The 16,227-nt window shown below is 51.6% G+C and overlaps 1 protein-coding gene across 1 annotated transcript; it reads left to right on the top strand.

The window, feature by feature from the left end:
• Nucleotides 1–13,440: 13,440 nt before the first annotated feature.
• On the top strand, nt 13,441–14,667 carry NEUROD2 (neuronal differentiation 2). Its single transcript, XM_084808228.1, has one exon. It carries the CDS (start codon nt 13,441–13,443, stop codon nt 14,515–14,517), a length of 1,077 nt encoding a protein of 358 aa, XP_084664354.1. The 3' UTR covers nt 14,518–14,667.
• Nucleotides 14,668–16,227: the final 1,560 nt, after the last annotated feature.

Here is a 16,227-nt window from a genome sequence, read left to right as displayed (position 1 = left end):
CTACCTTGGTTCTTGATTCCTGTTTTGAAAACTAATAGCATTGACCTTATCCACTTTCAAATTCACATCTTAAGCGTAATTAACAGTGGCAGCCCTGCCAGATACTGCTAGGTGAAATAACAGCGGCCACTGGAGGGGTGGCTTCATGAAAAAGGTGGATTTTGAGAAAGGATGGGAAGGGAGGGGGCACAACACAGAGACATTGCCAGCACGATGTTGTTGGGGGCTGGGTTTCCTCGGAGGACAAGCTGAGCTTTCCTTAAGTGATGCCTACTGCCACTCAGAGCGCAGTGGATAAGGGCAATGGACACAGCGGCAGATTCAAGGAGATGCTTTTCCTTAAGTGGCATTGGCCCCAGTGTGGTTGGGTGGGTCAGGCCTGAAATGTCAGCCCACTCGGTAAAGATGCATCCCAAGGCCCCTGGATGAGGATGACTTCATCACTCAGTCACACACACCCCGCCCCCTCGATAGCCGGTTTCCTGGATCCAGAAGGAGGAGAGCAGCAGCAGTGGCAACCAGCAGCTGGCTTCTGCACACACACACACACACACCCGCCCCCAGTGCCTAGGGCAAGTTTCTCTTTTGCCCTTCAGTAAGGCTGGCCCTGCTAAGAAAAAGTGATTCTCATGAAAAGGGAGAAAGGTCGACTTTTATCTTGGTATTAATGCAACATTTTAAACATATGTGTATTAGCCAATGCCCTAGAACAACAGCAGCAGCAGCAAGGATTGATAATAACACATAACTCAGGACAAAGAAGCTTTTATAAGTCTTTCTCCGGTAGGCAAAATCTGGACCAAATAAGTCAGTTGCAAACCATTTCTTGCTCACAATTAAAATGGACACTGCAAACTTCGGCTGAGTGCCTCATCGTGTCCTAAGCTGTTTATGCAGTGGAAGTTTTTGTTTGTTTGTTTGTTTGTTTGAATCATTTATATCCTGCGTTTAAAAATATTTTTCCCAAGGCAGCAGGTCACAATTCAAAGACAGCAATAAAAACAAATAATAGAGCAAGAATAGAAAAGTCAGGGAAATAACAGCATTTAAAACACATCAGCTTATTTTTAAAATAAATCTAATCAGCCAACATAAAACACGATTTGTATATTGATATTTATAGGCAGACGTTCTGCCTAAAGACTACTGAAGTGGCATCCAAGATGATGGAGGTGGTGCTGCTGGTGGTGAGGATCTGCAGCCCGATGGTCCCAGAGAGGGTATTCCAGGGGGCACAGGATATGGAGGCCCTCTCCCTTCAAGGACTGAGAGGAGGATCTGCCTGCAGGGACCCTCCCTGGACAGCTATGGAGCTTCCTGTCAGTGTGTGTGTGTGTGTGTGGGGGGGGATCTTTGGACCTTCCAGCTCCAAAGACCTTTCTCCACTTGACATGCCCCTGGAATTACACCAGCCCTGGACCTCTCACCTCCCCTGGCTAGATGCCATCGCTAAAAAATGCCACTTGTGTAAAGACATGGTGGAATTGTTATAATTTGTAATTGTGCTTTTCCAAAGTGCCCACACCATTTCACATTTTATTTTATTTATTATTTATACCTACAGTAAATGACAATGACCACTTCGGGCTGCAGATGGGTAGTTGCGTTTTTGTAATACTTCCCCCTCCCCGGCCCACTCCAAAACATTTTCCTTCACATAGAACAAACAGCATATCTGGGAGAACCTTTCCCCATATCTTGCTACTTTCTTTTCTTCCTTCCTTTTACATACAGGGAGATTTTTGTGCATGGGACGTCACAGCTTTTGACATCCAGAGGGCTATGTCAGGATTTGCTGGAGGTCTCCATCCTAAGTGATGACAGGATCAGCCAGGAAACTGCAGGCAGGAGAGCACACGCAGTGGACCAATCTGGGGACGGCAGGGTTTGAGAAGGGGGACAGGCAGCTTCCCGAGCAGGAGCTAGCGGGCAGGGGGGCCGGAGGCAAGCAGGAGCCACCAGGTGCCAGAGGAGGCAGCTCTGAAGAGGAGGGGCGGTGGAGAGCCGGGGCTGGCTCTGGCGGGCCCTTCTCACAAGAGGCCAACGTGGCTGGAGCGAAGGACAGGCCCCCAGCGTGGCTGGGGCTGGGCAGCCAGGTGACGCTGCCCGGGCTGCCCAGCTCGCCTGACCCGATGCTGCGGCAGCTGGCGGGGCTTGGCCGCTGCCTCGTGGTGACTCTGGGTTGCCCTCTTCAGCTTGCACCTCCTTCAGCAGGCACGCTGCCCCTCGGGGGTGCAGGAAGGCGAGGTGCTGGTGGGGCCTGGCTGCTGGGGGAATCCAGGGGCACCTCTACACCAGCCTAAAATCCCAGATTTAAAACTGGGCTTTCTGCTTCTGTTTTCAATGCAGGATCACAATGATTCCCTTTTTCATCTGCTTCCTTTCCCCCCACTCCTTCCCCCTTCCTTCTCCCCCCTATCTGAGTCTTCCATTATCTTTCATTGATCTCCCTCCTTTTCTTCCCACTTTAACTCTTTTGAGGAGGAAACTGAAGCGGAACACAAGTTTGATAGCTCATTATCTGTGATCTATTTAAAGATGGAACAAAGGCCATTTAGTGAAGGAGACGCCTTGGATGATCACTGCGTCATGTAAAGAGCCCGTAAACTTCCACGGAGGAGCAATCTCAATTGCAGGATAAAAGCTCTGTGTGAAGAAGCCCTGGATCGACACTTCTGAGTCCCTTATAGGCTCTAAAGTTCAGTGCCAGAAGACACAGCCATAGCCGGACCCAAGAGGTGTTCAGTAGAACTGAGTTCCCATTGAAATCTGTGGGACGTGAACAGTGACTAACTCACCCCATTGATTTTAGTGGCACCTAAGTTCAACCAACATACTCTGGATCCAACCCATACTTAGTTTTTGAGTTTGCACAGTGAACTTTGTGGCTCAGATGATAAATGATTAAATTGTTTTTAAAAGAGCTCTGAGACCCATGCAGCTGCACGTGATTAAAGGCCATCTACCCCCCCTTGCCCCACCTGGCACCCCAAAGCCCCTCACAAATCCACCCTGGAATGGGTCACTCCAGAGTTTTCAGAACGTCACAATTGGGCTGATCTCCATGAGCACGTTTGTTGCTCTGTGTCGTGGACTTTTAGTGCTTGTGTGCAGTGTGTAGACCAAAGGTGAATGGGTAGGTTGGATTCTGCCACTCATGTGGGTCACGGACCTCACAGCTCCTCGAGAACCTTCTGTTCTTCTGATCTGGAAAAGGTTGTGAAGCAGGCATGTAAAAACATATCAATGAGCCTGATATTGCAGGATTTAGGGAGATGACAGGAGATGAGTACAGAAGAAAGGGCGCAATCCTACGCATGTGTAGCCAGAAAAAAGTCCGACAACTCCCAGCGTTCCTCAGCCAGCATGCTGGGAGTTGTAGGACTTTTTTCTGGCTAAACATGCATAGGATTGTGCCTTTAGAGTGTGTTGGGAATGCAGACCTTGCTGCAAGGCTGCATGATGCGTATTCTGTCATTTGCGTGTGTGTTATCTGTGTTTTTAAATTATTATTATTATTATTATTATTATTATTATTATTATTATTATTATTATTATTATTTTAAACCAAGGATTTATCTATTTGTTTTTTGAAGTTTCTATGATTGTTAGCTGCCTTGAGTGCCTGTTTTTTTTTTGGTGGAAAGGCAGGTACAAATGGAATGAATGAATGAATGAATGAATGAATGAATAAATAAATAAATGGTGGGTGCACCAACAATAAATGGTGGGTGCACCAAGCACACCAACAATAAAACCTTTTCAGAGCAGGCTGAACATGTCACAGGCTTGCCAAAATTATGGCAGATTTGGCATGGCCAGCAGAATGTTCAGAGCAGGATTCGGAAGGATCTGAACAGCAATATTCCACCAGAATTTCCTCTTTGTGTACATTTTGGGTATGAGCCAGCCTAAGTTAAACATTGTATAGATCCATTCATTTCAATGGGAGAGTTGGACAGGTGCTTAAATACCTCCACTTGAAACCAAAGGGACTGTATATCCAGTGCTTAACTTTGTCTGGATGATGCCCTTTGTTGGCACGCCCAGTTGCACTAACACATTGCCAAAACCAACCCCCAAAACTCATTCTTATCCAAGGCACCAGTCCCTTTGACTTCATTGAGTTTGTGTATTTTTTTGGCAAGCTGGGAGCGAGGATCAGGGGCAAGGCCTGAGGATCCTCAACTGCTTGTTAATGGGTCACTTTTGTTAAAGGGTGCAAAGAGAAAATAGGCTACCCCTGGAATCGTTGATTAATGGGAGCTTTTCAGATGAAAAGAAATAAAGATGTACTGAGACGTGTGTCCGTACACCTCGGCATTTACTCACTCTGCTATTATCCATTGCAAGTTTCAACGCAGCTGAAATTGATCCCTGCAGAGTTCTTTTTTCGTTGCTGGCAAATCAAATCAGAGCCTCGACAAGGGTCAGCTACCTTGTAAGCAAAACGACAGCAATTGGGAGAGGCTGGGGTGAGGATGGTGGTGGGGAATGTCACCTTCCTTGGAAAAACAGCCAGAACATGCAAGGCTGTCGAGCTTTTTCCTCCCAGCCAACCAGCATGGCAATTTTGAGTGAAAGTGACAGCATTCTATTTTATGTGTGATTTTATTTATTACATTTTTATCCTGCCCTTCCTCCAAGGAACTCAGGCCGACACACATAGCTGCCTCTTTATTTATTATCCATTTTAATATAAATATATAATCCAGCAAAATACCCATGATTACGACAAACAGGGAATGTGGCCAGGAGGGCTTGTATGTTTCCAGGTCCCCTGGGGAGGCCCTGCACCCTAACAGTGTCCCCAAGTGCAATGCATTGTTTTCCCCATCACTATGAACGCCACTGATTTATATGGGAGAATGTAACGGGGTGCAACTCAGGGACTCAGAATGAAGGGTAACTTTTTTCTCTGCACCCGGGCATTCCAGGTTATCTACATTGCTCCATCATGGATTCTGTTTCTTGGTCACTCTGGAGTGTGGCAGAATTTGGGGAACTGACTTTTATATATGTGCTAACAAAATTGCTGCCATTATTATGGGTGGTGGGGGTGGGGGGTGTATGTATGTATGAATGGCATCCATTCACTTATATGGGCAAAAGTGAAGGGGTACACCTAAAGACCCAGGGGAGGTATGGGATGCAACTGACCTTTACCTTCCGAGGACCCCAGTCACTGAGAATCAAGCCTACTTCTCTCTGAACAGCTCCTTCTTTTCCATAGCCCCATCCTAGAGTGTGACAGAATACCAGGAGAGTGGAGGCTGGAATGTTGGGAACATGATAGATGATAGATAGATAGATAGATAGATAGATAGATAGATAGATAGATAGATAGATAGATGCAATGTGTAATATGGGGATTCACCATTTTTACTTTGAAATATGGCTGTCTAATCCACCAGAATGATCTGGAAAATAACACTTTCCTATTCGTCGTCTGATAAGGCACTAAAGGGGCACAGAGTTGTCCAATGGGGGTTGGACTCGATGGCCTTGTAGGCCCCTTCCAACCCTACTATTCTATGACTCTATGAGAGCTCAGTGGCACTACTGCTGGGGTGCTGAACCTCTTGCAGCCTGAGGTGGGCATGCTGGGCGGTCCCCCGGGTGCTGAGTGGGGGCGCCAAGCTGAGCATGTTTTTTACATTCAAAAAACACAAGCTGTGTTTAATGTACTGTCTGCAGGGATTTAGGGTAGCAAAAAGCAAGTGTCTATAACCTTTTTTTTCCCCAGGACTGAGCCCCAGGAAGCAGAAAGAAGCTGGTTTGGAATGTGGAGGAGATGCTCAGGAGAAGCACAACAAGGGCGGTGAGTCACTTGGCCTGAACTTGAAGGGTTCATATATACCTGAGCCAGGTGGGAGGGGACCTCTGGGAGGTCCTTCTTCCTTCTTCTGCCTGCAGGGGATGCTGACCATGGGGCTGACCTCAGCCAACTGACCTTGAGATGGAAGATTGTTATATCTCCAGTAAAAGTCTGTTCCTAACCCACCACTTGGCTGTGTTTTGCCTGCGTCCGTGGCTACTGACAGGTGGCTGATTCGGACTTCAGTCCCCATGTAAGAAAAAATGGGGCATGTCTATCATCCTGCTTGACCCCAGGGCAAGGAGGAGCTGCAGGCGAGAAGTCTCGGATGTCGCACGTGCCTGCAAGAACTCTCGCATGCAGCCCCCAGCTTTGCACACTCATGCATGGCTCCTTGCAGGGGGCAGCAGCAGGGCCCGCACGTCACACCTGCACCAGGCCCCACAAACCCTCTGGGTGGCCCTGCCAAGCTGGTCATGGGGTGGGGGGTGGGGGCTCCAAAGGCACTCCTCGCCCAGGGCACTACTTATCCCAGGGTCTGCATTCCAGTCATGGGTGGGCCAAAGGAATGGGGCCAACAGGACCCCAAATACCAGCTCTTTTGGTGTGAAGCTCTGATCGCCAGGAATTCAGCCTCGGGAGAGGCATTTCAACCTTTTGGAATGGGGCAAAAACTGCCCCAAAGATGGAAAATCACCACAGAAGTGGAATGGGGGCATGGCTGTCTGGAGGGCAGAGTGACCCACAGGGGCAGGGGCAGTGCAGAGATGAATCCATTCGAGCAGGATCCCAGATCCCGGAGTCGTGGTGCTCTTGCCCCGGCGAAGGCCAGATGCCTTCCAAGTCCTTGCATAGCTGAGAGCCAGGACACGCTTCCCTGGCCAAGTCTCCAGCAATCATTGTCAAGCAGCCTCTTCAGGGTGCAGCGGACCTGCATTCTAAGGCCGTTTGTATCCAGCACCACCTGTAGCTGCAGGATTCTTGAGATGGGAGCATGCTGGGCAGGGTTGTCTCTGCTGGGAGCTGGAGTCTCTTTGCTTTGTGGATCTCATTCCTGAATGAGGCAAATCCCTGATGTACCTTGAGATTTGCAGCCTGCCTTCAAGGTGATGGGCTCTGATTCATGAAGCACCTCAGCCCATCCACTTGAACTTTGTACCTATGGAATCTTTATACCTATCTTTATCTATCTCTGTACCTACAGTATGTACCTATCTTTGTACCTATCTACCTATACCTATATCTATCTATGTACCTGTACCTTGTACTATCTATCTTTGTACCTACTGTGTCTGTCTGTCTGTCTACCTGTATTTGTACCTCTCTACCTATCTTTGTACCTATGGATATGGGAAGCTGCCCCAGTCTTCAGGCCCGTTGCTCCATTGAGCCCAAGACCATCAACTCCAGGTGGTGGCAGAGGCTCTCCAAGGCCTCAGACAAAGGTCTTTCCTAGCCCAGCTCAGAAAGAGTGGATGGATGGGGGACCATCTGCGTTCCCAGCGTGTGCTCCAGGCCGGCGGCCACAGAGCCCTGGAGATCCAGAGGCTGGGTCTTCAGCATGGCAGCTAATTGCTCTTTTCAACAAGCCAAGAGAAGCACCTAAAGGGCAGCACTTGTGAAGAAGGCCCACTCTGCCCATACCGGAGGCTTGAAGGCAAAGTCAGCATCTCTGTCACTCCGTTTGGCAAGAGATGCTCAAACGGGCATTTGGCGTTGCATGGGGCAAATGTCCAAAAAGCACCTTTGAGACTCTCTTGTGTCATTTGTGCACGGGATGTGTGAACGTTGTGTAAGCAGGGCAGGAAGTGGAAGGCAGCCGTTCCTTGGCTGAGCACATGCACACACGCCAGCGGAGGCCTTGGGCTGGCTCCCGACTTAGTCAAGCGTAGATCAGTCTCATTGAAGTCAATGGGACATGGGCTATTGGTGACTTAACTCAGAGACATGCACTAGTGCCTTCTACCAGCTCCGGTTGGTGGCCCAGCTACGCCCTAGTCTGGACAGGGATAAGCTGGCTTCAGTTGCCTATGCTCTGGTAACCTCCAAGTTAGATTACTGCAATGTGCTCTTCATGGGGCTGCCTTTGAAGACGGTTCGGAAGAGGCAGCTCGTGCAAAATGCAGCAGCCAGGTTGATAAGTGGGACTAGAAGGTCTGCACATATAAGACCGACTCTGGCCTGCTTACACTGGCTGCCTATATGCTTCTGAACTCAATTCAAGGTGCTGGTTTTAACCTATAAAGCCCTACATGGCTCAGGACCACAATACCTAATAGAGCACCTCTCCCAACACGAACCTACCCCTACTCTACATTCAGCATTCAGCATCTAAGGTCCTCCTCCAGGTGCCTCCTCCAAGGGAAGCTCGGAAGTGGCAATGAGGAAGAGGGCCTTCTCAGTGGTGCCCCCCTATCTGTGGAACGAACTCCCTGATGAGGTCCACCTGTGCCAACATTGTTGTCCTTTTGGCATCAGGTTAAGACCTATCTCTTTTCCCAGGCATTCGGCAGCATATGATGAGTTTTAATTGGTCCTGGATGTGTCTGTAGTTATGACTGACTGTTCAGAATTGTTTTTAGTTTAGTTGTCTCTGTATATTGTCTGTGTGCTTTTAAACAGCTTTTTAACTTTGTATACTGTATTTAATGTTTTAACTTCTGTCAACCACTCAGAGAGCTTCGGCTATGGGGTGGTATTTTAGAAATGTAAGAAATAAATAAATAAATAAATGAATGAATGTGGTGACTTAATGCATGGTGTAGCATTGGGGCTCCCTTTAGCTATAGCAGCTAATAGGTGTGGGTAGTCCTATCCTCCACGCATGTGTCTAGTCCCTGTGTAGTGGGAAGAGCTACATCTTGTGGCAGAGAATTCATAGAAGCATAGAGTCATAGAATTATAGGGTTGGAAGGAGCCTACAAGACCATCAAGTCCATAAGTTACTAATGTGTAGAAGTACCTTATTGTGTCTTTCCAGAATCTACTGCCAATTTCACTGGCTGACCCCACCCAAGGTTTAGTTATGTGGGAGCTTTTCCTTGTAGAGAAGGTGCTCCAGCATCTTCATTGTTTTGGTTGCCCCTCCCTGCACCTTTTCCACCCCACATATCCTTTTTGTGATAGAATCATAGAATAGTAGGGTTGGAAGGGGCCTACAAGGCCATCGAGTCCAACCCCCTGCTCAGTGCAGGAATCCAAGTCAGAGCATCCCTGGCAGATGGCTGTCCAGCCTCGTCTTGAATGCCTCCAGTGTGGGAGAGCCCACCGCCTCCCCAGGTAATTGGTTCCATTGTCGTATTGCCCTAACAGTCAGGACGTTTTTCCTGAGGTTCAGCCGGAATCTGGCTTCCTGTAACTTGAATCTGGCTTCCTGTGACTTGAGCCCATTATTCCGTGTCCTGCACTCTGGGATGATCGAGAAGAGATCCTGGCCTTCTTCTCTGTGACAACCTTTCAAGTACTTGAAGAGTGCTGATAAGAGTGCTAAGAGTGATGGACATTGCGATATTCTGTAGCCAGAACTATACACAGTATTCCAAATGCAGCTACCAGGTGAGGCTTGTGTGTACGTAGATGAACGGGGGAGGGGAAACTACTCAACCTAACACTCAAATACTGCCTGAGTTTGCTTTTTTCCTCCTCCCCCTAATCCTTTTTCCTTTTGTGCCATGCCCTTTAGATTGTAAGTCTGAGGGGCAGGGCTGTGTTACTGATATCTGCAAGCCAGTCTGGAAGCCTTTGCCAGCTCAGGAGCAGTGCAAACAATGCTTCGGATAAGAAGGAAGGAAGGAAGGAAGGAAGGAAGGAAGATGTTTCCCCTCTCAGGACGACACCACTAAGGGCAGGCTGAGCCAAGGGCGTGTCCCTGTTACCCACCGATGATAGACGTTTTGAAAAATGGACGCTCTTCTTCTCCTTGATGGGTCAGGAGCCCGAACCCTCGGGTGGGAAGTGGACAGGGCGGATCCGGGGGCCACTCGCCATTCTCCACTGGAATGAGCAGGCGCCGGACCACAGCCCGCCAAGCTGGGCTGACTCTTCGTGATCCACGCGCCCGGAGGGAGGGCAGGCGGCGGCCTCAGGGGGCAGAGTTCGGATGTCGCCCAGGATGGCAGAATGGCTGCGCAAGAACAGGGCTCGGTTGAACGAGGCTTGCGCAAGAGAATTTCCCAGGGGATTCTGCTCCATGCTAATTAGGGGGAGGGGACAGCTGGATTTTCCACCTAGGCCACCAGATTGAAGCCAGGGAGGGCGCAACTCTGCAGCACCCAAAAATCCCCTCATCCCCCAAACCTCCTTCTGATTAAAAAGAGAGAGAGAAAGAGAGAGAGAGAGAGAGAGAAGAAGAACACCACTTGCTCAGCCAGTTTTAAGATAAATCGGGGGTGGGAGAACGGCCCTAGAGAAAGATGGGTTCCCTAGGTATGGCAGAGGGCAGCCCCTTTTCTGCGGGGGGGGGGAGGGTGCGCCCGGGAGAGAGGGGCGGGGGGGGAGAGATTCTTTTCCCCTAAGGCCTCTCACATCCCTTCCTCCTGGGTGATTTTACAACCAGCCACATAAAGGTGCATTCCAACTAGTCCCTGCCTCCCCCCCACCCCCGCGCGCCGCTTCTTCCTCTCTCTTCTATTGTTTCCAAGCTCCTCGCCGTTTTCCTATCTCCCTTCTTCTTGTCAGGCAGATCTCTAGATCGTGAGTCGGTGTGGCTGGGCTGGGTCTCTCTCTCTCTCTCTCTCTCTCTCTCTCTCTCTTTCTTTCTTAAGAGCGGGGAGTGACAGATGGCGGGCCCGCTTTCCCCAGAGAGCGAGATCTCCCTCCACGCGAGCGCCTGTCAATCAGCGCAGCTCATGTGATAACTCCGGCGGATGACGTGCCAGCCATATGGTCTGGCATCAGAGTTGGTACCCCTCTGCCTGCCTGCCTGCCTGCCTGCTCGAAGCGTGCCACTTCCCTCCTCCTCTTGGATAAGACACTGAAGGAGACGGGGTGGACCTCGAGGAGCCTTTCCCCCCTTTCCCCCCCTATTTTTTCCCCTCCTTACTCCCAAAAGATGCGGGGTACGAGGACCTGAGGATTCCTCCGCTCAGCTTCCGAGGTAAGTTATGTCAGGACGAGAGTGGGGCAGAAACTTAAACACTGGGGCGCAACTTACCTCCCCCCCACCCCCGTCCACCTTCCTGCATTCCCCCCCTACAGATCTTATCTCCCCCCCCCCCGCCCCTCTTTCGCACACACAATTCGTTTGTGTCTTTGAGGCGGAATGGATGGGGCGCGCAAGGGGAGCGGGGTACGGGGGGGCGGGGAGAAGCGATCTCTACGCAAGATTTTTATAGATCCAAAATCGCTTCTGTAGCACATTCCGCTTTCGTACCATCTTGTTGTCGTTTTTAAAAATAGATCTCAGCAGTCTATGTGGCACATTTAAAGAACCCATTTTTAAAAAAGCAAAAACGCTACAACAACGAGATTTTTTTTTTTAGAGATCTAAGCAGACGATTTGGTAAAATATTCTTCTCCAATTCTTCTCTTGAAAAACAACCACCGATGATGTGATTTAAAAACAAAAAGCGAACAGGGAGGGCACCTGGTCTCAGGGACTCGGATCTATTGCGCCTGCCGTTGCAAAAACGCGCCCGGTCGTTGTGGTCTCCTCCATCGAGCCGTTTGTTTTTGCCGAAGGGTTTTTCGGGTGTGTTTGACTGTGGGCTGCTGCGGCGGCAGCTTTACACTCCCGGCTCCCTCCCGGCTGCCGAGGCAACGTAAGATGCCTGCAGCCCCCCGCACGCCAGCCGGGCACGCGGCGGTGGCTCCGCGCACGATTCTCGCAGCGACGTGGGCTCAGGTCTGTCTGCGAGGGCCCGGAGCCCGGAGGAGGGCTGGTGTGAAGGGGCCACCTCGCGAGCCCGCAGAGCCGCCGAGGGTCGCCCAGAGGGAAGGGAGGCGCCCCCCCTTTCTTTCCTTTTCAAAACCAAGCGACATGCCCAGAGTAGGCGGGGGGCGGCGCGGGGCGGGGGGCGGCGAATCCTCCCCCCTTCCCTGGAAAGAGCGTGCAGAGGACCCACGAGCCGCCGAGCAGGGAAGAAAAAACGGGGAACGGAAGGAGAAGTTCCGGGGGTTGGAATGTGATGGAAACCAACGCGGTGAAGATCACGCTGGTCGGGTTGGGGCGGGGGGGGGGGTGCCAAGCCCCGAGTGCTGAGATGTAATACTAATTTTAATCGCACATCTCTAAAACAACAACAGCTGAAGGGAAAAGTCCGGTTTTAAGGAGGAAGGGGAGAGGTGGGAATCGGGGAGAAAAGTTAGAGATTTTGCTTGGCATTCTCGAGATCTCGGCCACAAAGCTCCCCCGAGACAGACTGAACCGGGCTGGTTGGAGGAGATCAAAATATATGTGTGAAATGCGGTGCTGACGAGATGAGGTGTAACGCTTTCAAATGCCAGTAAAGCTGGTAATATAAAGAAACAAAGCCAAAATACAGCAGCAGTAATACCGACACTACTACTACTACTAATAATAGAGAGAGTAACCCATTGCATTTCAACAGAGGCAACAAAAAGGGAGAGATGCCCCTCTGTCAGATATATCCAGCTCAGCCTTCCATCAATTCAGCAGGAAAGCAATAGAGACGCCAATTAATTTTAATCACACTTTTAAACGAGTCAATTGCTTTTATGGAGGGAGGGGAGAGCATATTTCAGGCCCGTTCTAAGCAAATCTCTCCTCCCCGCCCCCTCCTACAAAAGCTCTGTCATATAGATATAATCTCCCTTTAAAACTCTGGGTGGATGGATGTGGGGAAAGAGCGGGAGGTTTTGGCAGTCATCGGCAGAAAGGTAACGAGAATAATTTTGACCGGAGTTGTGGCATGTTCTTCGACGCAAATCGTTTGGGAGGAGAGGGAAATAAGCAATGAAGAGGTTAAACCAGGCTTTAGAAATGTCCTATCCTATGTTCTTGGACGGTCGGGAGGATGGGGAGAGACAGGGCGGGGGGAGGCCAGAAGCCACTATGGAATGTTATGGAAGCTGCGGAATGTTAAGGAAACGGAGCGCGTGTGTCAGACTGTGAAAGGGGATCCATTTGATCCGAATTTTAAGAGCGAGGCATCAAATACATTCCTGCGTGGGATATAGAATTTGGAAGAGATGGGTGTTCAAAGATTGGCCTCCTCCCCGACCCCTGCCCCGGCCCCGACCCCGGAAGAGGTGCTGCGCTCGTGCCGGCGATAGGGCAAAGGTGCGCATTCGGGGATGACACGGGCCACCAGTAGGGTAGATGCTTGCTGGGAAGACGAGAGTCCACGCAACGCTGCGGCGCGTGAGAAACGGACAGATACCGGAGTGGTTAGCAAAGTGCTTGGGCGAGTTCACCGGTCCAACCCTCTGCGGGTCGCAGGTGTCGTTCCAAAGGGTCTAGAGTAGCTGGGCGACGGCTGGCTGGGCAGGGTGCTGCTGACGCTCTCCGGAACAGGCCGGTGTGACGATTTCTTCTTTCCATTCTTCTGTCCCCCCCGCCCCGCTCCTGTGCGCGCGCGCGCCCCCCCCGCTCCCCCCTCCCCCCGCTCCCCTCCCCTCCCCCCCTCCCGCTCCCCCGCCCCCGTGTCCCCGCTCCAGCCACCATGTTGACGCGGCTCTTCAGCGAGCCCAGCTTGATCCCGGAGGTCCAGAAGTTCTCCAGCTGGGCGGACGACTGCGAAGAGGATGAGTCCAGCGACAAGGAGGAGGCCAAGGGCAAGGGCGGCCCCCTGCAGGGCGAGCCGAGCGACGGGGAGGTGAAGGAGGAGGCCGAGGCCGACCCGGGGGCGGAGGAGGAGGACGAGGAGGACGAGGAGGAGGGGGGGCCCGAGGAGGCGGGCGGGGAGCGGCCCAAGAAGCGCGGCCCCAAGAAGCGCAAGATGACCAAGGCGCGCCTGGAGCGCTCCAAGCTGCGGCGCCAGAAGGCCAACGCGCGGGAGCGCAACCGCATGCACGACCTCAACGCGGCGCTGGACAACCTGCGCAAGGTGGTGCCCTGCTACTCCAAGACGCAGAAGCTGTCCAAGATCGAGACGCTGCGCCTGGCCAAGAACTACATCTGGGCCCTGTCGGAGATCCTGCGCTCGGGCAAGCGGCCCGACCTGGTCTCCTACGTGCAGACGCTGTGCAAGGGCCTCTCGCAGCCCACCACCAACCTGGTGGCCGGCTGCCTGCAGCTCAACTCGCGGAACTTCCTCACGGAGCAGGGCGCCGAGGGCGGGCGCTACCCCGGGCCCGGCGCCGCCTTCGCCGTGCACCCGTACGCCTACCCGTGCGCGCGGCTCTCGGGCGCGCAGGGCGGCCCGGGCGCGCTGGGCGGCTCGCACGCGCTGCGGACGCACGCCTACTGCGCCTCCTACGAGCCGCTCTACGGGGGCGCGTCGCCGGACTACAACAGCTCGGAGTACGAGGGCCCGCTCAGCCCGCCGCTCTGCGCCAACGGGAACTTCTCGCTCAAGCAGGACTCGTCCCCGGACCACGAGAAGGGCTACCACTACGCCATGCACTACGCGGCCCTCCCGGGCGCCCGGCCGGCCGGCCACGGCCTGGTCTTCGGGGCCGCGGGCGCGCGCGGCGGCGGCGGCGGCGCCCACGCCGAGAACGTTTTGCCTTACGAGATGCACCTGCACCACGACCGGGGGCCCACGTACGAGGAGCTCAACGCCTTCTTCCACAACTGACGCCTCCCCGCGGCCCCGCGCCCGCCGGGCCCCCGCCCGTAGGTTCCCCGCGGGCCGGGCGGGGGGGGGGCGGCGGCGAGACGGGGCGAGACGGCCCCCGCCGCCTCCCCCCCCGGCCCCGCCCCGTCGCGCCTCCCCCCGGGAGCTGCGGGTTTGAATTCAACTGTGAGCCCCCCCCACCCCCACCCCCAGTTAGAGAGAGAGGAGAGCAGCGAGCCCAGTCCGCCAACCAGTCGAGCCGGACCCTCCTGGCCTGACGCTGGAGGGAGGAGCCCGACCTGCAAGCCCCTCCGGCCGAAACAACGGGCCTGGGCCCCTCGGACCCCCGTCACATTCCACCGGGCTGATTCGGTGTGAATCTGAAGCCCGCCCCTCCGGGCGAAATGGGAGGCCGATGGAGCTGATCGAAAACGCGTCCGGGTTTCCACGGGGCTCCAGGCTTGACTGGGGGTCAGGCTGTGAAGCGGACCTGTCACCTAGTCTCCTTCCCTGCCCCCGCTAAGTACTATGAAGAGAAATCTGGTGCAATATGTACTCTGATGCAATTTTATATTTTAAAAATGAACACACTCTATAGCTAGTAAGCTAGCTAGAGCTGTGGCTGAGGTCTGGACCATCTGGAAAGAAGGTTTTTAATCCAAATGGGGAGTGTTGTTAAGGGGGGGAAACACCACTGTTCCAATTTATGGGGAGGGGGAAGGTTTGCCCCGTCCGAATCAATTGCCTATATTCAACAATGCCTTATAGGTATTGAATCTATTACTTCCTTAAAGAACAGAATGGCTTTAGAACAAAATAATTAGTGAGGGATAGGTTGGGGGCTTTCCATCCTTCCAGCAACTGAATCAAGAATTCCCTGAAAATTTAATCCATTGAAGGATATTAAAAATGTTTGCAAACTTTAAGTCGGACTTTCAATGCAGTGAGAACTTTAAAAAGCAATAAAGGGGGCAAACAGATGATAAATATATTCTATCTTTATCTATGCAAGTAGGTACTGAAACTAGGAAAAAAGTTTTTAAAAGGAAGGAAAAGAGGGGGGAAAGGAAACAACAACAACAACAACAAAAATCCATATGAAATGTTAGAAATATGGACCAACAAACTCGCTGAGGTTTAAAATCGTGCACTTTTTTGATTTGGGGGAAATGGACTGTGGTATGTTTCCCTGGTATTTAACAATCACTGACTTTTTGAACCACCCTTGTAACCCCAAGTAACTTATTTTCCAAAATTTGTGTGTCATGCTGTTTTTTACCTGTTTTAAAAACGTTAATGAAAAAAGTGGAAAAAAAAGATTTTTATGAAATGGCAAAAATGTTTTGTTATGCATGGATAGGAGGGGGAAACGCAAATATGCAAATTTTAAAGGTGATGTGAAGAAAACACTGATTATTATGCTTAATACTTACGTTGGCTAGTTTTCTCCCCCCAGGTTGATAGTAACTCTAAGTTCTTTCTTTCTGTAATGGGTTTTGTGGGGGGAAGACATACATTTATGTAACAATACGCCAGTATATAAATCTCTATATAAAAACCAACAACATCTTCTTAAGACTCAAACTGGTATATTTTCCCCCAACAGAGTAATGTTTCATTTCTTGTTCTTTTGATGACTTTCTTTTCAGCAAGGGGAGGATGTGCAAATATTGTCTCAGATTTCCCCCTCCTTCTTTTAATATGGCCTGCATCACCTTTAGACATACCAGC

The sequence above is a fragment of the Heloderma suspectum genome, chromosome 6 (genome assembly GCF_057233095.1).
Source record: "Heloderma suspectum isolate Gila_16-S chromosome 6, 16-S_ref, whole genome shotgun sequence".
NCBI lineage: Eukaryota > Metazoa > Chordata > Lepidosauria > Squamata > Helodermatidae > Heloderma > Heloderma suspectum.
The sequence above is the reverse complement of the archived record's forward strand: the minus strand, read 5'-3'. Positions and strand labels throughout refer to the sequence as shown.

Coding starts and splice junctions, on each gene's coding strand:
- NEUROD2 (XM_084808228.1), top strand. CDS start 13,441: ATGTTGACGCGGCTCTTCAGCGAGCCCAGCTTGATCCCGGAGGTCCAG.